At 35.6% G+C, this 25287-nt stretch overlaps 2 protein-coding genes across 2 annotated transcripts; one reads left to right on the top strand and one right to left on the bottom strand.

The window, feature by feature from the left end:
• Positions 1-222: 222 nt before the first annotated feature.
• On the top strand, positions 223-12586 carry LOC128990757 (DDB1- and CUL4-associated factor 13-like). Its single transcript, XM_054413315.1, has 9 exons — positions 223-474; positions 1406-1605; positions 2196-2390; positions 8592-8760; positions 9097-9244; positions 10050-10203; positions 10614-10760; positions 11120-11283; positions 12428-12586. Exons 1-9 carry the CDS (start codon positions 405-407, stop codon positions 12513-12515), a joined length of 1335 nt encoding a protein of 444 aa, XP_054269290.1. The 5' UTR covers positions 223-404; the 3' UTR covers positions 12516-12586.
• A 493-nt stretch (positions 12587-13079) lies between these two features.
• On the bottom strand, positions 13080-22151 carry LOC128989664 (pyrroline-5-carboxylate reductase 3-like). Its single transcript, XM_054411632.1, has 7 exons — positions 22018-22151; positions 21769-21864; positions 18222-18367; positions 17720-17822; positions 17462-17601; positions 14802-15013; positions 13080-14444 (listed from the first exon to the last, which is right to left on the bottom strand). Exons 1-7 carry the CDS (start codon positions 22091-22093, stop codon positions 14381-14383), a joined length of 837 nt encoding a protein of 278 aa, XP_054267607.1. The 5' UTR covers positions 22094-22151; the 3' UTR covers positions 13080-14380.
• Positions 22152-25287: the final 3136 nt, after the last annotated feature.

Genomic DNA, 25287 nt, shown 5'->3' with positions numbered 1-25287 from the left:
AGCAATTAGCAGCTTTCTGTACTATAAACAGTACAAGGAAGCCAACTTTGTCGGGTGACTGTAGGAAAAATATATTTGGTATGACTACGCAAAACAGCTGCATGGTCCAATACCAAGCCTACCGCAAAGCATCATGAAAAAAACGAAACGAACATCGGAACGGAACATAACCTGTGGTTGTGGTGTTGTGAATGTTTGTTAGGTTAGGATTAATAATAAAAAAAATACCTCACATCTAGGCCTAGGCCGACCTTGTTCTATGCTGTAGCTGACAACTTAACATATTTGTTGTGGTATCCAATCACTGGATTCCAATCGTTTTCCCTACCATGATTTATATTTAATTAGGCCTAGGCCTAATATTTTTATTTCGTGCCACAGGATTAAACTTATTTTATGTCAATATGAAAGTAAAGGTGTTGACTAGAAATCCTGACCATTACCTAAGAGAAACCAAGTCAGATATTTTTAAAGGTAGGCCTATGTATAAGATTTATTTGTGCCTGATAAGTTACTAATATATAGACTATGTAATATAACCATCTCCACAGAATAACTTAAGTAGGCCTAGGCCTACCTAATAGGCTATTGGTGAGTGCAGGCTCCACTTAATTGTTATTGTAGCCTATCAGTTACTTACTTAGCCTATTGCAAGTTACCAAACTAGGCAAGTTAAACCATAGTGAATGAATGTTTTAGTGAGTCGGTGGCTCAGTCGGTAGCGTCGCGGACTTCGGGCCCAAGGTAGCGATGTCGTGGGTTCGGATCCTGGTTACTGCCAATAACATTTAATCAGTACAGTTCACCTTTGTACTGTAACGGCTCACTCCTTGCTTTGCTGTAAACGATCCACGCACGGGCGCTTAGTCTATGTGGACGGGCAAATGCAAGGTTAAAAGAGGCCACCAACCTCTTTTTTTAAATAAATAAAAATAAATAAATTATCCCTTTTAAATTAATTGAGATAGTAAACCTACTTTGTAAATTACACTAATACTGAAACCCCGGGTCTATGAGACTCCATTTGAAAAATAATGGACCCCGCTTAGAAACACACAAACCTAAACCCTCAGCCTGTGAGAGCCCGCTTTAAAATACACTAACGTTGGGCTTCTGAGACGGACATGTTATGAACAGACAACCTGTCAAGGTCACGGCACCCATGCAAAATGAACAAACAATATATCAATAGGTAGGGGAAGAAAAGGGGGAAGGTATTGGGAGAATGGAATCTCCCAAGCACGGTAAACAGTGTTGCCAACATGCGTTTTTGAAAATTCCCTAGGGCCTGTCAGACCGGGATTTTGGTATTACTGTTAAACTTAAATAGGCCCTAGGCTAACAGATTTCAGTCTAAGCTAGGACTAGGCCTACTACCTATTTCATTCCTATTTTATGTTTAAAGCTCCAAGGAACTATGATCCCAGCCTTCATCCATTTGAGGCGCCACGAGAGTATGTTCGAGCCCTGAATGCTGTGAAGCTAGAGAGAGTTTTTGCCAAACCGTTTATTGGAAATTTGGATGGCCATAGAGATGCGATATGTTGCTTGAAGAAACATCCCAACAAGTTAGCTCTGTTATCAAGTGGAGATTTCAATGGAGAGGTGAGAGATTGATCAATATACAGTACATATCACATCAATACAGTTGGGCTAACTTAAGTTATTGTTTTTAAGGTGGCTCTGCTATCGAGTAGACATTTCAGTGGAAACAAGTAAGTTAGATCATTTTGTATGGAAATGTGACATAAGATAGCCTATTGCCTTAAGTGTTGAATGGCCAAATTAATTAGGCCTATTGAGATTTTGATACCTATTAAGTACTTAAGTTATATTGTTTATTTTATATGAAGAGGGATGGGTTATACGTTTGTGTGACACTTCCAAATCCCCCTTGTTTAAAAATGTGACCGACATCCACATTAAAATAGAATTAAGTGAATTCAAGCAAGCATAGCTGGATTAACAGGTATTGATAGCTCAACTAATTTGGAATGTATGTTTCATTCCCCTCAATGCCTATTGTAACGATACATTATTTAAGTTAATGGCAATCTTAAGTTAATGGAAATCAAGTTAATCTTCTTGATTCTTAGGCCATAATTATTAATAAATACCTAACTTGGTAATTTGTCTTTAACCTTGACAATCTAGTTTGGTCATTAGACAACTTAACATTCATCTTTTCTTGTCAGGTTCGTCTGTGGGACTTATCTCAGAGGCAGTGTGCTCGCACTATCCAAGCACATGACGGTTGTGTTAGGGGACTTACCTTCAACTCTGACGGTACTCATTTGCTGTCTATCGGAGATGACAAGACCATCAAAATATGGAATACAGATATTGACTTTGAAAGTAACGAAGAGAATATCAGTACTATAATTAGTAAGGTGAGAAACGAATAGATTGAAATACTCTCTGTTTAACGGAATGAATAGTTTCATAAGCTGTGTAGCTTCCAAACTTATATTGCGTACGCAACACAGTTTTTGTAATAGTTTAAATATCTACATAATCTACAAATATCGGGCCAAATATTCTGTTTATGCAAACATTTAAACCATTTCGAGTATAAAATAGAGGCCTACCGGTAGGTTATATGTATATAGAGGGAGATTTCAATTGAAAATATTTTGTTCGGATTCAAATTCTTTATTGATTTTTCAACACATTCAGTGTAGTAGATCTTGTCATGCAACTAACAATAAAATAGGCCTATAACGCAAATCATGAAAATCATGCCAAACGTTTGCAAATGCAGACAAATGTAAAGTTAACATGCACAGAGTATTTAAACTAGCAAAGCTTATACAGTATAAAAGAATAAATAAGAAAATAGGCTACCTGTATAACAAAGTTTGCCTGACGAGGCAATCTAAACCTAAATCTGTTTGTTATAGGTTAATATTCCAACAAATATATAGGTATAGGTCGGCCTCTTTGAAAGCGTCCTCCTCGTAGCATTGGTGCGAGAGAGAGATACCGAGCTGTGGGAGTGAGACAGAATATGGCTCTTCCCCCACTCCGCTGCCACCCCACCCCCACCCTTTATTTTATTTTACCTTTTATTTTACCAAATCATATGTTTTCTTGTAATTTTCCAAAGACTTTTGAATGACAATCATTAGGAATCAGCATTGAATATATAACACTATTATTTAGTTTTATATATCCGTTGTATTCAACATTGAGTGAATATACTGCCCAGTTATATGGTACATACCATTTAACCGAAAAACAGTAAAGCAGTAAATACCGTACTTGATTGGCTGATTGGAGGGGTGGGTGATGTGCGTGCACACACCTTCTTTTATACTCCTTGCCATCCCGGGTCCAGAGGTATTACAGTACTATGGTACATGAGTATAGGGGTGTGCGATGCATCGAAAATGCATCGAAATTTCGATTCGATTCGATTCGATGCTTCGAATCGCGATTCGATTCAGTGGTGGTCAAAAAACGATTCGATTCATGAGGGAGTCAGTATCCATATACGAAAAACGCCTGCAGAAAGTCAATGCAATACCCGCAATACAGGAGCGCGTTGCTGTTGCGTTTCCTTTACGAAGGCGTTCTTATTTAATACATTCTTTGCATTAAATATAGCTTTAATTGTTTTATATTTTTTTGTTTTGACATTGCAAATGATTAGAGGTTTTGTTTTTTGTCTTGATGTAAGCAGTGTGTGAAATATTTTACTACTGTGAACCTAGCCAAAACAAGGTAGGTTACTCCAAAATCATTTTAAAAATAAGTCTGAAAAATTGTTACTTAATACTTAACTAGTAAGATCAATGTTATAGACTGATACATTTGGTATTTTTGTTAGGTGTCTGTCGGTCCCCGTCCCCGAATTTTTGTTGGGGCAAAAGAAAAAAAAAGAATAATTTATTTCCAAAGAAACACTCTTATATTATTATATCTATTACAGAGGAATTAAAATGTTCAAATGAGAATTAAAAATTAAGTTGGCTCACGACCTTTAAGAATAAAGACACAACAGAGCAATTGCCGCACTGCCACTAGCCAGAGCCAGGTCTAGTCGTCTACTGATAAGAGTAACAAGACAAAAGCCGTGACGCAACACTAACAGTGCAAAGAAAACAAAGTCAAAAGAATAGAAAGACTATTTATCCAGACATACTAGTATAATCATTTATTGTTCATTCAATACATAATTAAAAATATATTTTAGTATTTTACATAATATTATAAACAAAAGAAATATCTGATATAGTGAACAGATCTGTATCTTGGTTAAATAGGGTTAAAAAAATATATTTCTAAGATCCAATACAATATTTACAACTCACAAATTACATTGAATTAATTTCTTTGAAAATAATCTCTAACAGTTTTGTGTTTTTGAATAAAGAAATATATTTCTTTGTCTCTACTTCCTTGTTTCATCACTTGCATTTTGTCAGCAATTGAAGCAACTGGGTAGCAACCGGGTGGTGTAAGAGGGGAGGGGGAGGGTCTATGACCTTGAATTCACACATCGTTGCCCGGGCCTGGCTGGTGAGACTGATTCATTGTTTTTGTTGACATACTACTACCCTTCCTTAAGAGAAAAAGGCCCTGCTGTTCCAAAAACATTGAGGGTAGTTTAAAAACATTGACCTGTGTTGCCAAGGGCACTAGAAGATAGCATTCAACTTTCTTGTCTCTTGATTTAATATTATTTTAATCTTCTATATATTATTTAAGAGTTACTTTTCGGGTACCTAATTAGTTGTGATATTGTTTAGCTTCATTTTATGGATTTTTAATTCTTTTCATTCATTAGCTATCAAAATCAGTTGTTTTAGGATTTTAATCTCTTGCAGTAGGTCTATACTACTGTATGACATGATATGCATTTTTTAGTCCTTATTAATTATACCATAAACAATGTTTGTATGTTATTTACTGTTTTTGAGTTTTATAGGAAATTAGTTTACACAATATCTTTTCTTCAATGAGTTCTCCACTTGACATGTTGCTTCTAGCCTATTACTATTTTAGGCCCTATAAAAATAATGCCTATGTAAAGCTGTAGGCCTACTGATGCCAATAATAATTCTTTATTTATGATGATGTAACAAATAATGTAAGTGTGAGGTTATTATACTAAGGAGGTTAGGAGGCAGGGAATGAATGATACATGTTGCATGGTGGAAACATATTATTTTTATTTTCTTCTTGCTTGCAGTCCTGAAGCCGGTCCACAGGCCCTAAACTTGTGATATGTAAATTTATTTCTTAATGGTCTTTTTATATTAAGTTCCATTCAAATTTGTTGTAAAAAAAAAAAAAAAAAAAAAAATTAGCTACCGGTACCTATTTAGTTATTTAATCAGTTATTAAAATGAGAATGAATGTCTTGATAAAAAAAATATTTTCTTCTTTCTTGCAGTTGAGCCAATTCCAAGTAAAAATTATGAAATAGGCAAGTAAAGCAGCTCACTGGTATTTCCAGCAGTTATTCTAATACATATGATTGAAAATAAATATTTTTTCACCTAAAATTCATATGTAAGTATGAATAGGCCTAATACCACATCAAAAAAAATTTGTATTACACAAATGTGATAAATTTTAATTATTGTTAATCCACTCAATTGACAATTATGAATAGAAAAATACCGTATTGCTTCGAATCGAGTTGCATCGAATCGAATCGAAAATCTTTTGAATCGAATCGTTGCTTCGAATCGAAAATTTTTTGCTGCTTCGCACACCCCTACATGAGTACTACGGTAATAGCTTATACCCTATATAGGAAATTCAATAAAAGGCCGTCACTAAGATGTGTGATCGTTACTTGCGATGGTGGCAACGCCATTATAATGGCAGTCACGTTATTTGCGTCTTACACGGGGGAGCGAGCTGGCGTAGTGGTTAGAGCGCGAGACTTCAGTCCCTGAGGTCCCGGGTTCGATCCCCGCCAAGTCACCAATGGATTTGATCTAAGTGACAATGCCGCAACCCCTAGGTCTAGCCTAAAGTAATGTGTACAACAATCCCAGGCTCGTGCCTAGCGTACTAGGACAAAAAAAACAAAAAAAATTGCGTCTTACACAATCCTGGCAACATCCGCGATAATCTCATGCGATTATCTCAGTTACCCATGACTCTTTGTGATTGCGGCCATATCTTAATCGCGGTGAGATTCGTGATGATTGTCCGTATCGCGGCAACAGCCGTTGCGGTGGGTCCAGTATTCGTGATAGTTTGCTGTGGTCATGATTTTCCACTTCGCAAAACGAGAGAGGCCATTCGGTAAGCGTCTAGTAAATTTTTGAAGTTATTAAGAAAAACCATAGTCCGAGGGGTTCTCCTACGGGTTTAGTAGTTTAGTGCTTGGGTTTAGTGTATGTCATTAAAGTGTAATAAAATCTCTACAACTTAAGCTATATGTCGTTTTGTGCTGTTTTTGTTAAATATGTGTAAAAACAATCTTGTCAATTTATTTGTAACTATTTATTTTCTACTAAGGCTACTTAAATGAGAGATTTTCAATTATATAAAACATAAGTAGGAGTTGCAAAAAAGGTATTATATTAAAAACTATTTGTATATGGTCACCTAAAAATATATTGACTGTTAGACAGCCACAGTTACAATATTTACTGCTCACTGTTTTTCGATTAAAAGGTACTCACTATCAAAATGTTATATACTACCCCCATTGAATATACAGGGTGCGGCAAAAAACCGATCTATTTTCTTCAGTGCACTGTTCAGCGACAGGCCGTCTGAGGGTGGTGGGAGTAGGATAGCCTATACGATGCCAATAGGCATCCGATCTGACTTTGGTTGGCCTTTCAGCTTCCTTTTCAACGCAGAAGCCGTTGTTCTAAAGTTAGTAACCCACCGCATTATTGTTATACGCAACGGAAATTCTCCATGTCACCTCAATTGAAAAAATTGCGTCTTACACAATCCTGGCAACATCCGCGATAATCTCATGCGATTATCTCAGTTACCCATGACTCTTTGTGATTGCGGCCATATCTTAATCGCGGTGAGATTCGTGATGATTGTCCGTATCGCGGCAACAGCCGTTGCGGTGGGTCCAGTATTCGTGATAGTTTGCTGTGGTCATGATTTTCCACTTCGCAAAACGAGAGAGGCCATTCGGTAAGCGTCTAGTAAATTTTTGAAGTTATTAAGAAAAACCATAGTCCGAGGGGTTCTCCTACGGGTTTAGTAGTTTAGTGCTTGGGTTTAGTGTATGTCATTAAAGTGTAATAAAATCTCTACAACTTAAGCTATATGTCGTTTTGTGCTGTTTTTGTTAAATATGTGTAAAAACAATCTTGTCAATTTATTTGTAACTATTTATTTTCTACTAAGGCTACTTAAATGAGAGATTTTCAATTATATAAAACATAAGTAGGAGTTGCAAAAAAGGTATTATATTAAAAACTATTTGTATATGGTCACCTAAAAATATATTGACTGTTAGACAGCCACAGTTACAATATTTACTGCTCACTGTTTTTCGATTAAAAGGTACTCACTATCAAAATGTTATATACTACCCCCATTGAATATACAGGGTGCGGCAAAAAACCGATCTATTTTCTTCAGTGCACTGTTCAGCGACAGGCCGTCTGAGGGTGGTGGGAGTAGGATAGCCTATACGATGCCAATAGGCATCCGATCTGACTTTGGTTGGCCTTTCAGCTTCCTTTTCAACGCAGAAGCCGTTGTTCTAAAGTTAGTAACCCACCGCATTATTGTTATACGCAACGGAAATTCTCCATGTCACCTCAATTGAAATAATGCACGAAACTGCTAATGCTGCTGAGTTGCAATGAATGAATTCAATACTTTTTAAAAACAACTCCATAACAACCGCACGTAGCTCAGGCGACCACTGCTCTGTGACTAGAAAAAATGGCATCGTGTAGGCTTTCCAACGAGCTTACTCCCACCACTTTCAGACAACCTGTCGCTGAACAGTGCTCTGCAGAAAATGGATCGGTTTTTTGCCGCACCCTGTACTGTATAACACAATAACTATATTCAATATTGAATACAACACTATGTTGGATATAAAACGCTAAATAGTGTTATATATTCAATGCTAATTCGTAATGATTGTCATTCGAAAGTCTTTGGGAAATTACAAGAAAACATGTGATTTGGTCAAATAAAACACGTTCAGTTCGCACGTGACGTCACTATGCACACACCTTGTGAAAACGGCCATTGGCAGAGAGGGGGAAAGTACCCTCCCTCTCTTTCACCTCCCCTACATGCGCTAAAAATTTCGCGCAGGTCGTTTTCTAAACGGCCGACCTATACAAGGGTTTATTACAGAATTTCATATCCTTATGTAAAGTGTGTAAGTTAGCCTAGGCCAATGTTAGAATTCGTATTAAAAAGTAATTTGTATTTTTTATAAAATCCTTGGTTTGCAAACCCAATTAAAATGTTGATTAAGAAACTTGATCAGAAAACAAACTCAATCGAAAAGTCAGATAGTTTGTTGGCAGATGTGCCTACGTTGATGCATACTGTATGCCTAGTATAAATTAATGTACCTAGATCAATCTATTAAAGTACTGTAAACTGCTAAACCATATTGTTGGTTGTAGAGCGTGTTGTTGAGTATCAGCTTCAGTCAGGACGGAGACAAGTTCGCCACTTGCGGAGACACTTGTCAGCTGTGGGAAGAGTCTCGTAGCGAACCAATCAGAACACTCACTTGGGATGTGGACTCTCTCAACTACTTAGCCTTCAATCCTGTCGAGACTTATCTTTTAGGTAACGTGATACAATCATTTTTTGAAGAAATTCTAAATTAATCTGGCTCACTATAGTATGGATGAGTTTCTAAATAAAAAATGTAATAACTACAGTATCCATTCTAAAATAATTGTGAAATTGTATAGTTAAGTCTTTTAGATTAAATTGTAGGCCTATATAACCATTTTTTTAGAGGACACTATTCATGTAGGCGATATAGAATGTAAAGTGAATAAAGATAATTTGATTTGATATGAATACAATGGGGCAAAACCAGTGACAGGGCTCTAGGTTTTTATAAAATTTGAAGTTGAGTGCAAATATTTGATGTATTGGTTTGATTGCTGTTGCTAGCTGCGTGTGGCAGTGATAGAAGCGTAATTCTGTACGACACCAGAGAATCAGGACCGCTACGTAAACTGACGATGGCCCTCCGGACAAATCAGCTTGCATGGAACCCGATGGAGGCGTTTACATTCACCTGCGCCAATGAAGACTACAAGTAAGTTTGTTTTATAATTGATTTTAATCGTAAGCACTGGCCTATATTTAGGGTAAATAGTACTCTGGGCTGCAAGCAGCTTTGCGTAGGTCCCTTGGAGCACTTTATTCAAATAATTAAAAATCCTCACAGTTACAAATTTGTATAGGAAAATATAGGCTACCAAATTGCAGGTTCAAGGAATCAATATGTTACGAAAAAAGGTTCAAATCTAGATGTCCCTAGGTGTAGCAGAGTCTCCAAACTGCTACCCAGTTTCAGCCTACTAGTTAGCCTGTAACTGCTTCCAGAAAAAAAAACTTTCCAACAGGGAATCAAGTCTTGCTTGTTGGACGACCCCTGCTATTCTGTGAAGAAGTTTAATAACACTGTAAAAAAATTCATTAACTTGTAGGTCTTTGACTCGGCCTATTGCCTGATTGTGTTAACAGCTAAATAAATGTTTTTGATAGAGGAATACAAAAAGTGGGGCCTATGTAGGCATTAGACAGTTTCAATATTTCCTCAGTAATTTAATTAATTTAATTTTGGTTATTAATGGTAATTTCCCTATAAAACCCATAACACCACAACCACAACATAAATCTGACTTGCACAAAAACAGCTATTCTTTTATTAAAATTTTGTTTTTAACTGTCCTTTAATCCTTGGACAAAAATATTTCCCCATAAAAAAACATCAAGTTACCTTGCTATTTGCCACTTACCCATTAATTGATTTTCCCTTATACAGTAGGATGTTCAATTTTAATATCAGGCTGATGGGAGAAAGTGTGTGTCAGTTTGCTGATACTGTTTATTTTCAGCTTGTACACATATGACAGTCGTAATCTGAAGATGGCCTTGAATGTACACAAGGACCATACCTCAGCTGTTACTTGTGTTGACTACGCTCCTACTGGCCGAGAGTTTGTGTCCGGAAGTTACGACAAATCTGTACGCATTTACGAAGTCACTAAGGTAAAGCTGTCAAAATTCTATAGAAAAAAATTCATGAAAATCTTTTTCTCATATTTGGTTATGTTTCTTATTACCCAATTCGTTTAGTATGTTTATTTACCATTTCATTCAGATGTATAGGGGAAATATTGATGTGCAGGTGATATATGAAAACCGATCCAATACAATTAAGTCAAACCTTTCAATTTGTACCTTTCAATCAAGGGAGGACTCAATATCAGTATCAAATTAATTTAAGAGTTGTGAGAAATACAATTTTTAATATATCTTCTTTTCTCATCTGCGCATGTTTCAAAGCTACATCCGTCAAAACAACAAGAGTAATGAGATCCAAATCAATTTAATTCATTTAAAAATTTACTTTTACTTTTACAATAAAAAGTTTAACTATGTGTTTGTGATATTTTCAGGGACATTCAAGAGACATTTACCACACAAAGCGAATGCAGAGACTCACCAGTGTTGCTTGGACAATGGACAACAAATACATCGCCACTTCCTCGGATGAGATGAACATACGACTGTGGAAAGCAAGGGCATCGGAAAAGTTGGGCGTGGTATGTTAGAATGACAATCTCATTGTCGTTACTTTTACCTTTTATTAGCATTGCTTGGTAAAATTTCTGATGTTGAACACTAAAAAGCTTTTGATGTGGTTTGAAGAATAATTAAGAGATTTGCCCTGTCTATTATTATTATGTTTAAATTATCCTTTTCAACTCATTCATTCCTTAGTTGAAAATGGTGTCAGCTACAGTGAATATTCTTACGTTTTGTGTTTCTCGTAGGCTACTAGTTTCGACTATTTCCCAATCAGGTAAGCCTGCTATTCTCAGAAAAATATCGTAAAAACCCAGGTCCTTGTGCTCTATACACCTTTTACATGTGTTTCAACCTAATTTTGGTTTTTATTCAGCTGATGGGCAGAGAAAGGGCAGCTCTGAATTACAATGAGGCGTTGAAGAAGAAGTTTGCCAACCATCCACAGATTAGGAGGATAGCTCGACACAGACAAGTGCCCAAACACATCTACAATGCTCAGAGAGAGCAGCGCACCATCCGGGACAAAACAAAGAGAAAGTATGTATACTGAAACTGTTATAGTACGTTGTCATAGCATATCTCCGTATGAATAATTGCGTTAACTGTGGGCAGAACTAGACGTCCGATATGTTTTAAGTTGTCGCCAGTTTTGGAATGAAAATGCACAATTGAATTAAGCCACCAAATAGTACACTGATCTAAATTACTAGTTTCTGCCACATGCGCCAACTTTTTAACAAAGCCAAACCGAAAGATCTTATTTTAAACTAAAACACAACATCCACTTTTGTCATATCAAACATCACATCAAAAATTGAGCTAGAAAATATTCACTAATGTAAGATAAGTAGCTTATATATGGAAAGTAGCCTACTGTAGGTTGGTGGTGGCGCGGGAAGACCTAGACCGATTTACTTTTTCCAGAGGCCAAAAACATAATTCATTAAAGTTGTCATGAATGTGTCCATGAACACAAAAACTCAAGTAGGCCTAATTTTAGTTTGATTTTTAAGAAATGTTGCATTAATAGGTAGGGCAAAATAAACTTGAATAAGTTTGTGAACCAGCAAGATTGGGTCATGGGATCAGGGTGTTTAAATTTTCAAAAATTATTATTTTTATTTTTTTTTACCCTTAATTTATGAACAAGCACATTGAAGCGTTGGTTGAAAAATTAAAGGTTCTGGAGAAAATTAACTGTTAGTGTTGTACTTAGCTTTTTTCAAAATTGGCAAATTTATTCATTTTATGCTATACTATAAAGATAAAAAAAACTCTTTTTTTCTTCCCTGTGGCAGCAAATCCAAGTACTTGTCGAACCTAATGCTATTTACATAGAGAATAAATCTGTCATGTTTATGGAAATATTTGAATAAAAATCCAATCAGACAAATGGAAATTCACTTAGTCTGCAGGTTTGCTGTTTTGGGTTTAACGTTTAATGCTGTATCACTCTCTGTGATTGGCTCATCCAACTATGTTGTTTTTCAGTAAAAAGAAATTGCCCACAGCTGGTCCATATAGATGGAATGTTGATTTACGTAATGTAAAAGAGGGTGTTAGTCTACCGAAACATATTTGCCATAGTGATTAACAAGCTAAGAATAGCTACTCTGTATTTTCATAAATAAATGTTTTGCAGTGATTATCATTAGCTAATTCGTTTATTTTTCTGTTACAGAGAAGCCAACCGCCGTACCCATTCCAAGCCTGGAACAGTTCCTTTTGTGCCAGAAAGAAAGAAACATATTGTCACAGAAAAATCTTAGTGGTTTTTATATCATTATATTTAATGTAAAAAGTTTTCCACATAATTGATTAAAAGTACAACTCCAAAGTATATATTTTTTAATCAACCCTCTATTTTTTTATGACTAAGGTTTATGATTTTTTAAATGTGGAAAAATGTTAATAACCTTTATTGAAACTGCAAATTTTACACTATGCATTTTTATCAATATGTTTTCACCTTAACAAATGACTGTGCCAATATTTATTCAAATGAATATTATTGAAAATATTATTTAACAGGTAGGTTTTTGGTGCAGTATCAATTAGGATAACAATGAAATTTAGTTTTAAAATATTTTAATTATTCAGATAAAACTGTCAACATAACAAGTTCCTCCATTGCATTGACCAAACAATAACACAGAAGCTTAGAAAATTAAAACAACATAAAATTTAGATCATGGTTATTTGACTTTTATTTAGATTCTGTACTATTACAATAATTGGACAATAGACTCGTATATTTATTCATGAGGGCTAGCTTTGTTTTCAATTCATAAACTAACTTGGTCTTGAACAAGGTGAAGTAAAAAAATCGTACCTCAATATTAAAAAACAATTTATTGTACTTAAAACACATATTGCTTGCATGTATTTTTCATTGTGTATTTTTCAACTCTTTTAATAATTTCGGGTTAGGAATCCTTGCGTTTTTTGTTTACAGTCACAAGTGTTAAGTGGTACACTGCCAGATGCTCGTAGGGTTTCCAACAATCAGTTATGATTGTGGTACCCGTTGTGCACCTTGAGCAATCTGGCACCCGTAAATGGTTGGTCCCTTTTCCAATCCTACTGAGAACTTAATTTCAACGGATCTTCCTTCCTCGGTTGTATTTCCTTTTTTCAAATTTCACCCCCCCAATTTCCACTACCAGGGCCCTCGAGTCTCATTGAATTTTCAAGGCAGTCTTCTACGTACACTGATCTTATGAATGAAAATCAATCAACGGCAGTATTGCTACAAATATGGAAGTTTCTGAATAAAACGTTTTGGCAGAACGATAAAAATACAAAATCTAAGACAGTATCCCAAACAGACAATTCTTTAATTTAGATCTGTCAGAAATAAACTAAAGCTTACAAGACCCTCTCCAATCACACTTCTTTAGCATTTGCCTATTCAAATACAACAGAGTTGTCACCCACCAAGAGTGATTTCCATCACCAAGATGAGCCCCATCAAGATTTTCCATCACTTTAATCTTTTGACCGATTAAAGTGATGGAAAATCAGGCTTATTTCAAGCCTGGTATATAAAAGAAACATTGGAGCAGAATAGAGAGGGTTTCTTGGTAGCTGAAACACAATTATGTTTGTATTTATTTTATATTATTTTTTCATTTCATTATATGATTTATGGGCTTAATTTTCCTCAAGCTTATTTTCCCATCTATGAGAATTAAACTGTTTCTTGATCCTAGCTGGGTATATTGCACATAATCAAAATATTGCAAAATGCACAAATATTGCTGTGAAAATTGCTTGTGTTTACACACTTAAAAATTAAAAATGCATAACAAAGTTTTCTTACGTACTATGGAAGCACTGTTAACAAAAAGTAACAACACACAGTCACTTAACAAAAACTAAACAACAGAAAAAGTATATAACAAAATAAGATACAATTTGAGAAATGAAGGTAGGCTTAAATGCTTGAGCTCAATACTTATGTAATCACAACTGAAAACAATAATAAGATATGTTAATTTTTTTTATTAAAAAATACATTCCATTAAGGGAAGTTTAACACTGGAAGTTATTGATTTACTTTATGGAAGCTAACATCTTGTTTCCTCAGTGTGAACTATAACTCAAGGAACATTTTATATTTGAGTATTTAGGCCTACTTATTTCCTAGCTCAAAAGAGCGATTTGTAGCTGCTTCAACTGCACCAATGAGAGCAGCCCTGGAAACAAACAAGTAATGTTTAAAAACCTGTTGAAAATGTATAGGCTACCTTTATTTCAACCGCCGTTATGGTGACCGATATATATATAATAAATAAATATAAATATATAAAAATAAATAAATAAATAAATAATTGACTCTGAAAAACAGTTCTAAACAAGTATAATAAACAAGGTAATAAACTCCCTCCCCCTAACCAGGATAATTATTTTGCTTGTCAAAGTAGCAGAATGTTTAATTTTAATGTCAGACTAATGTGAGAAAGTACGTGTCATAGTTTGCCAAGCCATTAAATAAAAACTTGGCTACAGCAGCTAGTCTACTTCAGTCTCCAACAGTCAAAGCTAATACCCACCTCACTCCTGACCTCTCTAACACGTGTATACCAGTGATGGTGGTGCCACCTGGAGAGCAAACCTCGTCTTTGAGTTGTCCAGGATGTTTTCCTGTCATCTGCACCATCTTGGCGGCACCCAGCAGTGTTTGACTGGCCAGCTGAGTGGCCAGGGCTCGCGGCACTCCCATCTTTACCGCCCCATCAGAGAGGGCTTCAATCATCAAGTATACCTAACAACATTAGAATGAAACACTCAAGTTGTAAAATAAGTACAGAATTAAGACCAGTTTCATGTCAATAATATTGATTTAACCTACAGTAGACTCCCTCCTATCCGGACTCCTTGGGACCGAGACCAGTCCGGATAACGGTTTTTCCGGTTAAACCGACATCCCCAAAAACTCGTTAAAACGGACTATTTAACCCTCCAAGTGTCCATAGTTTAGGCCTTAATGTCCACCTATTTTTGGCGCATTTGCAAGGTTTTATTAAAACGGATCTGAGAAGCTTAAAACAATGTTAATTCTAATGTTCTATATACCATTTTGTTTGGAAAATCATGGGCTTCAATATTATATATAAAACATAAGGAACATTTTTTCAAAAAAAATTTTTTTAGGTAAAAAAAAATATAATTTCGAAAATTTTCAAAAAAAAATAAGTTCGCGCTTAATGAAATTGTATAAGTTATAGGCCTATAAATATTTGAAAATAGCCACTTTGTTCTAAATTTTATGAGGATTACAAATATATAATAATATAAGGAAGTAGATTTGCAAATAAATAAGTTATGGGCAAAAAACAGATTTCAGTACATAGCGTTTAGCTAAGAATGCATAGCCTAACCATAGCTAGGAATCTGGCTGATAATTTACATCAATATCACTACCTACTTCTTCAGGATCATCAACCAGCACTTCAAAACCACTTAAATCTTCTTATAATGCAACACGTATATCACTACTTTTGATTTTTAACACTAAAACAATGATAAACGTAATAAAACACATCAGTCATCGGTCGGAGGGTAACCTAGCTGTTTACAAATACACGCACGTCAGCTGTCTGCTACATATTACGATCGGCTCAGATAACGTACAGCGCTGAGACAGACCTCTGGAGAAAGCTTAGAATGAAACGGAAAGAACAATACCTAACTCGATCCAGTTCAATCCGATTCAGTCAGTTATAGAGCCTTCGCCGTAAACGATGTCTGCTTGTCGAAAAATCGACAAGTAACACTACACAAAGTGTGCTGCTTGTCGAATTTTCGTCAAGTAACACTGGGAGGGTTAAATGCATACTGTATGTATACAGTATTTGACTTAAATTTAGGAAAGCATTATATTTACATACGTGATCACTGGTTTCAAATCTTTCCCACGAGAACAGTCGTTTCAGTACCACCCACTTCCTGCCGATCTAGACCGGTTATTCCAATGTGCTGATAAAAATTGTCTGGTTAAAGAGATGTCATTTCCGCCCAGTGTAGTCCGGTTAAACCGATGTCCGGATAAGAGAGAGTCTACTGTATAACTTACGTTCTAAAGCTTTCTATTATTTCTTTTAAAATGAAATAGAAATCTTCAACACAAAGTATAGAAAGTGTGGAAACAATCCAGGTATGTATACATTTAGGCCTAACAGGATTGTACATTTTTATTAGGCTAAACCACTAAAACTACACTAAGAACAAACGGTTTAATATTGTAAACAGTATAGTTCGGTTATCATTCGATGATTTAATTTTCAGACAATAATTGATAGCAGTTTTCAAATCCACAAACACAAGCCATGCACTAATGGGAAGGGATCCCACCAGCAAGAGGAGGATAAATATGAGAGAGGGAACATTAGAGATCATGAGAGAGGCAGTTAACGAGTGGCTCCCTCAAAAACTACAACTTGTATCTGGTCTCGCTAGACACCGATTTTATTTAAACCAATGAATGCATATCCTACTTTTCTGTGTACCCTACTTAACCCTTGCTGTTATGGGCATTCAACACTCAACACAGCTTAACATTGTTATTTTATGCTTGTTGAAGCAAGGCTGTGATTAAATATAAAAAAGAAACAGCTTGCGTATTATAGGTACATGTGTACAATAATTAATTTCTTATTTGAGTGTATGATCCTGCACAAAACTGTGTTTAGGAACCATACTACCGTACCTTAGAACTCCAACCATCCAAATCTATTGCCACTAATAAAAATTTGGATGATTGGATTTTTAACGTAATTCAAGCGATTTATAGAAAATATGCCAAATCAAGCAGAGTTTTAACAATAATTGCAACAGCAGAACGCGTTTGTGAGTGTTACGTGATAAAAAAGTGTACGCTTTTGCCATAATTGCCGAAGATGACGAATTTTCTGTGTCACACATTGGTGATGATGGTCTACCAGACTGCGAGGGATGTTCAGAATTTTGGCGCGATCTCAAAAGACGATGTGATGCGATGTTTCTGTGACCACGGAAACGATATTGAAGTCCACACAACGGCAGGAGATTTTCAAGATTATGTACGATCAGGCCTTCTGCCTTCTTTAGTAATGAATCACAATAGGCCTACTGTAGTTTTATGGTTTTAAACTTCTTTCTGTAAGCGATTTGAATAATCAGGGAGCTGGAATTAGGATATTTGGAGTTTGTATTGTCAGTTTCAAAATCTTACATAAGCAGGACCACTCCCGGCCAGAGCTCCAACTGGGTTCAACAGCCGTTCTGGCACAATCTCACACAGACCTCCGGCAGAAAATATTGTCTTGACTAGTTCACTATCCTCAGCTCTGGCTCCCTCACTCACTGCATACGCTGTGAAAAATTGCAAACTAAATGAATTTGATGGTCACACCTAGAAAAGGTAATTAATTTTGGTACGTCATGAAGATAAGGAGGTAGTTAATAGTATAATAAATAATATTAAACTAACCTGTGGCCCCCGCCCCAACCATGATTGGCGTGTTAGGAATAACTCTGACGATACGCCAAGGCTCTGGACCAGCTTCAGTGAACCTAAATTGTGTCCGCAGTTTCTGTAAACGGAAATTGTCCTGGTTTATTTAACATTGTTAACTATCGGTCAATGTATGAAATTTTGCCTGGTTACAGTACAAGCAAAGAAATATCATTAAAAAAACCAACAAAAAAAAACATTTAAAGATTGGTTTATAAACTTCAAGAGTTAATATTTCTATAACATTTCAAGGGTAAATTTTAAGTATAAATGAAATTTTATAATAAAAATTGAAGGAATGTTTTAAATCTAGGCTTGTATCAAACGTGTTGAAAAATGTATCTGTTGCAAGCTGAAAAGTAATACTAAACGATATACCTTTAAGGAGTGGAACCGGTATTGGATATCATAACAATAATTATTATATATGGCTTACATAGCTATGTTAAGATGTGAAATATGATTGAAGAAAACTTACATCATTCAAAGTTTCGATAGTAATCCCCACAAGAATCGATATGTAAAGTTTATTGTTTGGAACAGGGTCAAAGCTTTTGATTGCTTCGTCTAAATACTGAGGTTTTATTCCAAGCATTATCACATCACATTTATTCACCACTTCAGCTGAAAAAAAAATTAAGAATTAGGACTAGGCTACATCACTCTAGTCTATATGGTTCCAAGAACATCACTCTACATCATGGCTACATCACTCTAGTCTATATGGTTCCAAGAATAGCAAAAACTAGATTTAACGAGAATGGATTTCTTACAGTAACCTACTCATTCTAACATTTGAAAAACTCTTTTAAGAAACATGGCTAGATTGATCTTAAGAGGGTTCCCTACCCCCGCCGAAAAACGTCAGAAAACCGCATTGCGCGGTATCATATAGCGATTCTAGTTTTAACATTTAAATTGTGAACCAAACACCATTTTGTATATAAAGAGTGGTTCTACTTTCTACTAAGTTTGCTTTTTAAAAAATGTCTATGCTTACGCAATCAAGGGCAACGACTTGTCAAAGTTAGTGAACTTTACAGTTAAATAATAATATCTTTTTATGAAATTATCGATTTTTAATAAAGCAATATTAGTGTGAAATTTAACTAAAAATATCAAGTCACTTTTAGTTTCAAGAAAAGATTATTTTTTGTATGTGTAAAATGAAACCGCGTAAAACCTTGCACGGCGAAAAGTGCTATGATTCTGACGGACTCTAGCGGCCTTTATCGAAACTACTGTCTCGCGGAGGGCCTACTTCCACTGCGGAGGCGTCCTGGCGGTGACACGACCAGCAGACAGCAATCCTAGGGAATATTTTGTTGTCTTGTAGTTCCAACTAAACTCACCAGGGTCGCAGAAAATTGAAAACAGTTTGTGGTAGGGAACCCCCTTAATCAACTGTTGGTATATGTCTTCTACAATCAGGAATTCTAACACCTTCAATAAACTCAATTCACACTGCAACGTATCAAATCGAACAATTTATGACATTAACAAAGTTCACCGCCATAATAATAATATCTTAGGCCTAATAAACTAACCAAACCTATCATACTATTAGGCTTTCTCATAGGCTCGGGATAGTAACCAAATAGAAACCTCATTCTAAACAGCCTAGGTTGTTTTACAGTTACCCAAGTTAAACAACGATTCCGTTAGTTCCTAGCTACTTTCCAATTTTAAGGTAAATGAAAACAGATTTAAGTTTGAATCAGTTTGATATAACCTACAATTTGTGACACAAACAGATTCAACATCTTAACGTCTGCCAGCACAACAAGCACATTCATCAAAGGCCATGAATTAATATGTATTAGGTAGGCCTACCTACCAACCAATCACTTCTATTTAAAATATAAAATAGTTGTGATTTGTTTTAAATAAATAAACAAAAAAATTGTTGGTGAGTTGGTGTGTTAAACTTTCAAAATTTAAGAAACTAGTAACCAAACAAACAGATAGGCTATTTCACAACAAACAGAAATAGAATAATTATTTTGAAGAATTTGAATAGGTTATCATTTTTTACACTATATAGTAGGCCTAAGCAGATGGTTTCTGCGCTATTTTATCGACCAGAAAGTCATTGTTTAAAGGAGTCAGCTGGAGTACACTAAATATACTAGTCAGTTTTGCAATCCCTCCCCTTTAGTCCAAGCTCTAATAGGGAAACCGAGCCTCATGTACAGGGCGGGTCGCAGTTGGCGGATGGCGAACGTTCCATCAGATATGGTTGACAGCTGCGAATAAGGGGTAACTCGAATGAGCAATCCCGGATTGAGGCCGCAACACCAAGGGGGCGTGAGAGGGTGATCCGTGGCGGGGTCACACTCAGCAAGTCCTCATGAGCCCGATGATAGTGCTGTGTCATGGCGAGGAAGTGCCGCCATCAAATAAGCACCGCACGTACTGCCTTGTACGATAGGGTTTGGGTACCCAAAGGCTAGGAGAGGGAAACTCTGAAATTAAACCATGGCCAGATCGGGGTCTGGAAGCTGTGGTGGAAGCAATTGACCTAGGAGAAGAGGACTCTAAACAAACTCCTAGTCCCCCAGGATGGGGGTTGGGCGTGAGGTTAGCAACCTCACCCTGTCAAAAGAACATTGCTACATATTTGCAAAATGAGTCTCGGAGATTGGATGGAAATACAGGAACAGACTTAGAAATGCTCAATGGACTCAGAAACGGAAGTGGAGAATGACCTGAGTATATTGAGAGTTAGAAATTGCAGAGAGATGGCACAAAATCCAGCCGATTGGAGGCGAATTCTATTGGAAGCCAAAGGCCACTAAGGCCTGTAGAGCTGCGGAAGAAGAGTTTTGCAATAATCAATAACCCTTTCAGTGCTACAGTGATATATCATTGTGCATCTTTCCCGAAAAGTGCTATGGAACGACATATCGTTATTCACGTTTCTTCCGAATAATGCTAAGTGATAATATATCGTGCCGGCACGACTTTCGATTGTGTTGAGTTTAAATGGGTACATCAATTGACTCGGATGTTATTTCAAAAAACAGCAATGGTTTCTTTCAATTCCTCATACGATCAAGGCTCAATATATTGTTCCTTAACACTTTTGAGATGAAAAATTTTATTTTTACAGATTTTTTCCTCGCATAACTTACTAGACTTTGCCCCCATGGCAAGCCAAGCACTTTTCTGACAAAATAAGTACCGTAGCCTCACTAGCTCTAGCATTTTTTGGAAAATTAAATTACAAGGGGTTTAAAATTAGATTAAAAGGGTTAAACGAAGCTATCCCCCCTCACAATGCTACCCATCCCGCAAGCACAGACCCAACTATTGCAACGATGCAAATATCTGGTTTGAATCACATGAATTGATGCCCGCCATTGTATAAGTTAGTAAACATTTACAAATTAATTTATTACAGAAAATGCATTACCATAAAGTGAATTATGACTTAAGTTGTTATGAGATTACACATGCTTTGAAGTTGGGTTAGATTAGGTAGGCCTAAGTTAAAGGTTAGGTTAAAGGATGAACCTAACCTTTACCTTCCTAATATAACCTCACTTCAAAACACTTAATACAGTTAGGAATCAGCATAAAACCCGACCTAACTTCCCCACATGCATAAATAAGAGCTGATTATTTGGTTTCAAAAGGAATTGATTTCATTCCGCATTAAGTCGGGTATATACAGCTGTTTGCTCTCCTCACTCAGTCCTCAGTCAACATACGGACCCGTCCAGACCATGCCATATTACCATCAGTACCGCCCAATGAAGCTTAGATTTAAATTTTAACCTTCCTTTTACAGCCACTTAGGAATCTCTAAAAAAAACTGATTGTGTTTTTGGATTCAGAGTGAAAAAAACTGTAAGTAGACATCTAAAAATTAGGCCTACACAATATCGCGTTGTAGACATATTAAATAATTGCCGAAACGTGCTCAGCTAGATTTCAGCGATCTAGACCCATCTTAAAGTTTATAATCCTTCAAATTTAAAGTTACTCTTTGAATTATAGTACAATGTGTATAACTAACTTACCATTTGAATGAGTAGTAGCGATTCCCTTTTCTTGCCAAAAGGGAAAATTTGTTTTTGAGGGCGCTGAGACTATAATTGAGTTTGGTTTCACTATCCCTGAAAACACAAATATATTAATTGAATTGGTCTAACATAACAGACGAAGGACATGAGTTAAAGAATCACTAATTTATCAGTTGGCTGATTTTAAAGTAATCATCCTTGATAGGCTAATTTTTATCAGAAATCACTGCTAATGCATAACCTTACCAGAATCCAGCATTCCAGAAACAATTGCCTTAGTCATGTTTCCTGCTCCAATGAAACCTATTTTGCATTCTATCATTTTTTATGGTTAACTGTAAATTTTTAAATTTGAAATACAGAATATCGTTTTATCAATTTTTGATGGAACTGATAAAGAACGCTAATAAAATACGGTACTAAAATTAACGTTTTGTTATCGCCGGACACATGTTTCACACAAAACAAATCAACAAAAATGCTTATTTTGTATTAGTAAGTAATAATGTTGGTTTTTATTCTCCTCTCCTCTCCTTTCTGCTAGTGTTTTTCTAACTCATAAGAACGCAGGCATTCAAGTCAAGTCATCAAGTACTTAATTGGTCACTGTATGAATTATATGAAATTGCATTTCATAATTCATGCAAATAACGCATAAGGCACAAGGCTGTCCAAACCCATTTGTTTTGTAGATGTGCTGGAAATGGGAAATCGAACCCATCCATCTTGCACCGTAATCTGCAATGCACTTTGCTAGCAACATACTATATTGGTATAGTGTAAGTGTATATAAAGTCCTTTATATACTAATACCTAGGAGGATTACTATGTATACTCCCTGATGTGGATTAACGTACGCACTAGTGAGTACTACCATAGACGTACTACGACTTTCCGCAGTACTATCCTGATAATTAGACCAATACGTTAATACCGAGGAAAAAATTTGGTTCGAAATCCACTATAAAAACTGTAGGCCCCTTAGTTGCCATTAGCTGTGGACTATTAAAATTAAGAGATGTGTCTAAGGAATATGCCGGACTTAGTCACTAACAAGACTACAAGATCGCGCCACTCATCCTACACTCATCTCTATTCATACTTGGTTTAAAATACCAACTTTTTAAGATCGCAATTTCAATTAAAAAGTATTAAAACACCATTTTGGGGTCAATTATAGCAAATTTCCCTATAGGGAAGTAGCTGTTACCGTAGGTATAGCATGGTTTTTGTAATTGTGTCCGATTTTGATGGTATTTGGCTTATTAAAGGCGTAGGGCGGGCATGTATCTACATTTTAATCTAAGCTTATCCATCTATCTGAATTCTTTAATCACACAATCATATATTCATATTCATATACTTGAATGAGTTCGTGAACCAGCAAGAACCATCATATTTTTTTAATGGTTTGCTGTGTGCAGTTTTAACAGATTTTTTACTTGGTTTTTGGTTTGGTTTGCAGTGAATTATTTTATGTCTTATTTTTCAGGAAAAGACTGAAATATTAATTTAAGTTCAATATTATGTTAGACAAAGCCTATTGTATACAGCTTAGTGGCAGAAATTAATCTTGAATCTTGAACCATATATGGCAACAAGACAAACAGTTTTTACATTTGCGAAATTTGATTTATTTCATAATGTTTTCCTTAAAGCATGGAAATGTCTAATTCTCATTACAGCACGTTTAGTGTTTAAAAACTTATAAATTTGTATTTAGAATTGATATACAATTAAAAATAACAGAGAAAAACTATACATTTTAATGCTCATGTTATTCATCTTATGGAGTAAAGTTTACTTGTTTATGAAAATAATTTCAATACTATAGGCTGTGAGGCTACAACTTACCAGCTTGTCATAAAAAACTAAGTACCTATCTTCCCCAGTTTTTAATATGCATTTTTATAAAATGAAATAAAATTGTGCAGTACATATTGTTAAATTATATTTGTATCTTACTTCAATGACATTATATCAGTCACGGCCACCTTTAACTCCAGGCCGCGGCCTTCGAACTGGCAACGTCGCAAGTGGTGTTGTAACAGCTGTTTTTGTTTGGAAGTATAGCTAATGGTATTTGTGTATCTATATATTAATTTGAAACTGTTTTTCTTTGTCACAGCTATTTTGAGAGAACGGCTGGGCGTAGAAACTCGGTAGAGGTGTCTAAAGAAAGGTCTTGGTCTGTAGATGAGCCATCAAAAGAGAAACATGGTGAATTCCCTTGGGGTTTTGCCCCCGTGGCCTTTAAATTCCCATTCCATGTTATTCTTATGGAGGAAAACGGGGGTTTTGTCACAGCTAATTTGAGAGAACGGTTGGGCGTAGAAACCTGGTAGGGGTCTCTAAAGAAAGGTCTTGGTCTGTAGATGAGCCATCAAAAGTGGAAAGAGGTAAATTCTCTTGGGGCTCTGCCCCACAACCTTTAAAGTTGCCTCTTCAGATTTGTTTACATTACGACCATATACATAATTATTCTACACTACTTTTTAATGTAACAGCTGTTAATATTTTTAAATTGTGATTTATTGAATTTGTCAAAATGAAGTACAGTATTTGCAATGGATTTTTCTGATTTTAAAATTGATTTTCTTCTGCATCGTGTCATGTTTTGCAATATAATGTTCTATTACCAAATCAGTGGAAAATCCTAATATCACAGTAACTTATAAAATTATTTCCTAAGAGTTAACTTATTTCTATTGTATGGGTTGGTTTCTGCCTTTTTTATCACTTCTTGGAGATTGTACGTAGGTGATATTCTTTTGCATATTGCATCTGTAGACGAAACTTGGGTTGGTGTAATTATTACAATTGAAAAGAGCGAGAAATCCTGGACAATTTGATATAGACTAAAAATAAAACTGAATTAACACTGTGCTACATTTCTTGAGCAATCATTGAAATAACCGATTTGCAAACAATGGAAACATAGACAAAGTCATAGAACACAACCAAGTAGAAGAAATAGAAATAATGTTTTTTTTTCACACTAAAAACGCTCAAAAAACAAGATCAGCTTTTTGAAAAAAGATAAGATATTTACAAAAGATTTTGATTATATCTAACTGTTGTGTAGATCGTGAGTATTTCCATAATCTTTGAGTCGCCTGTAATGCTTGGCAATTGCTCGAATTCGAGCAACAGGTACACTAGTTTACGTAATTTTGGTTACTGGACTATGACAATATTGACTCACTTAAAAATGTACAGATATAGATTTTAATTCATATTGTTTCTGTTTTCAATTCTGTATGTTTCATTTTCAATATTTTAATAAATATATGTTCATAAATTTAAATTTAAATAAATAAAGTGCGAATTAATGAGCTGATGTCACCTGTCTGCCATGCTCCTATGGGACGTCTGTCACTGAACATCACCACTTGCAACGTTGCCAATTCTACAAGGCCGCGGCTTATAGTTAAAGGTGGCCGTGTATCATTTTTTACTTTCGACGAATCGGTTAGGGTTCACTTACTCTACGAATCATTGACACAATGAGCCTCC

This window comes from Macrosteles quadrilineatus, unplaced genomic scaffold (genome assembly GCF_028750875.1).
Source record: "Macrosteles quadrilineatus isolate MER2022 unplaced genomic scaffold, UCM_ALF_1.0 Scaffold_3__2_contigs__length_128488019, whole genome shotgun sequence".
NCBI lineage: Eukaryota > Metazoa > Arthropoda > Insecta > Hemiptera > Cicadellidae > Macrosteles > Macrosteles quadrilineatus.
Note: the sequence above shows the minus strand (reverse complement) of the source record. Positions and strands in the feature narration are given on the sequence as shown.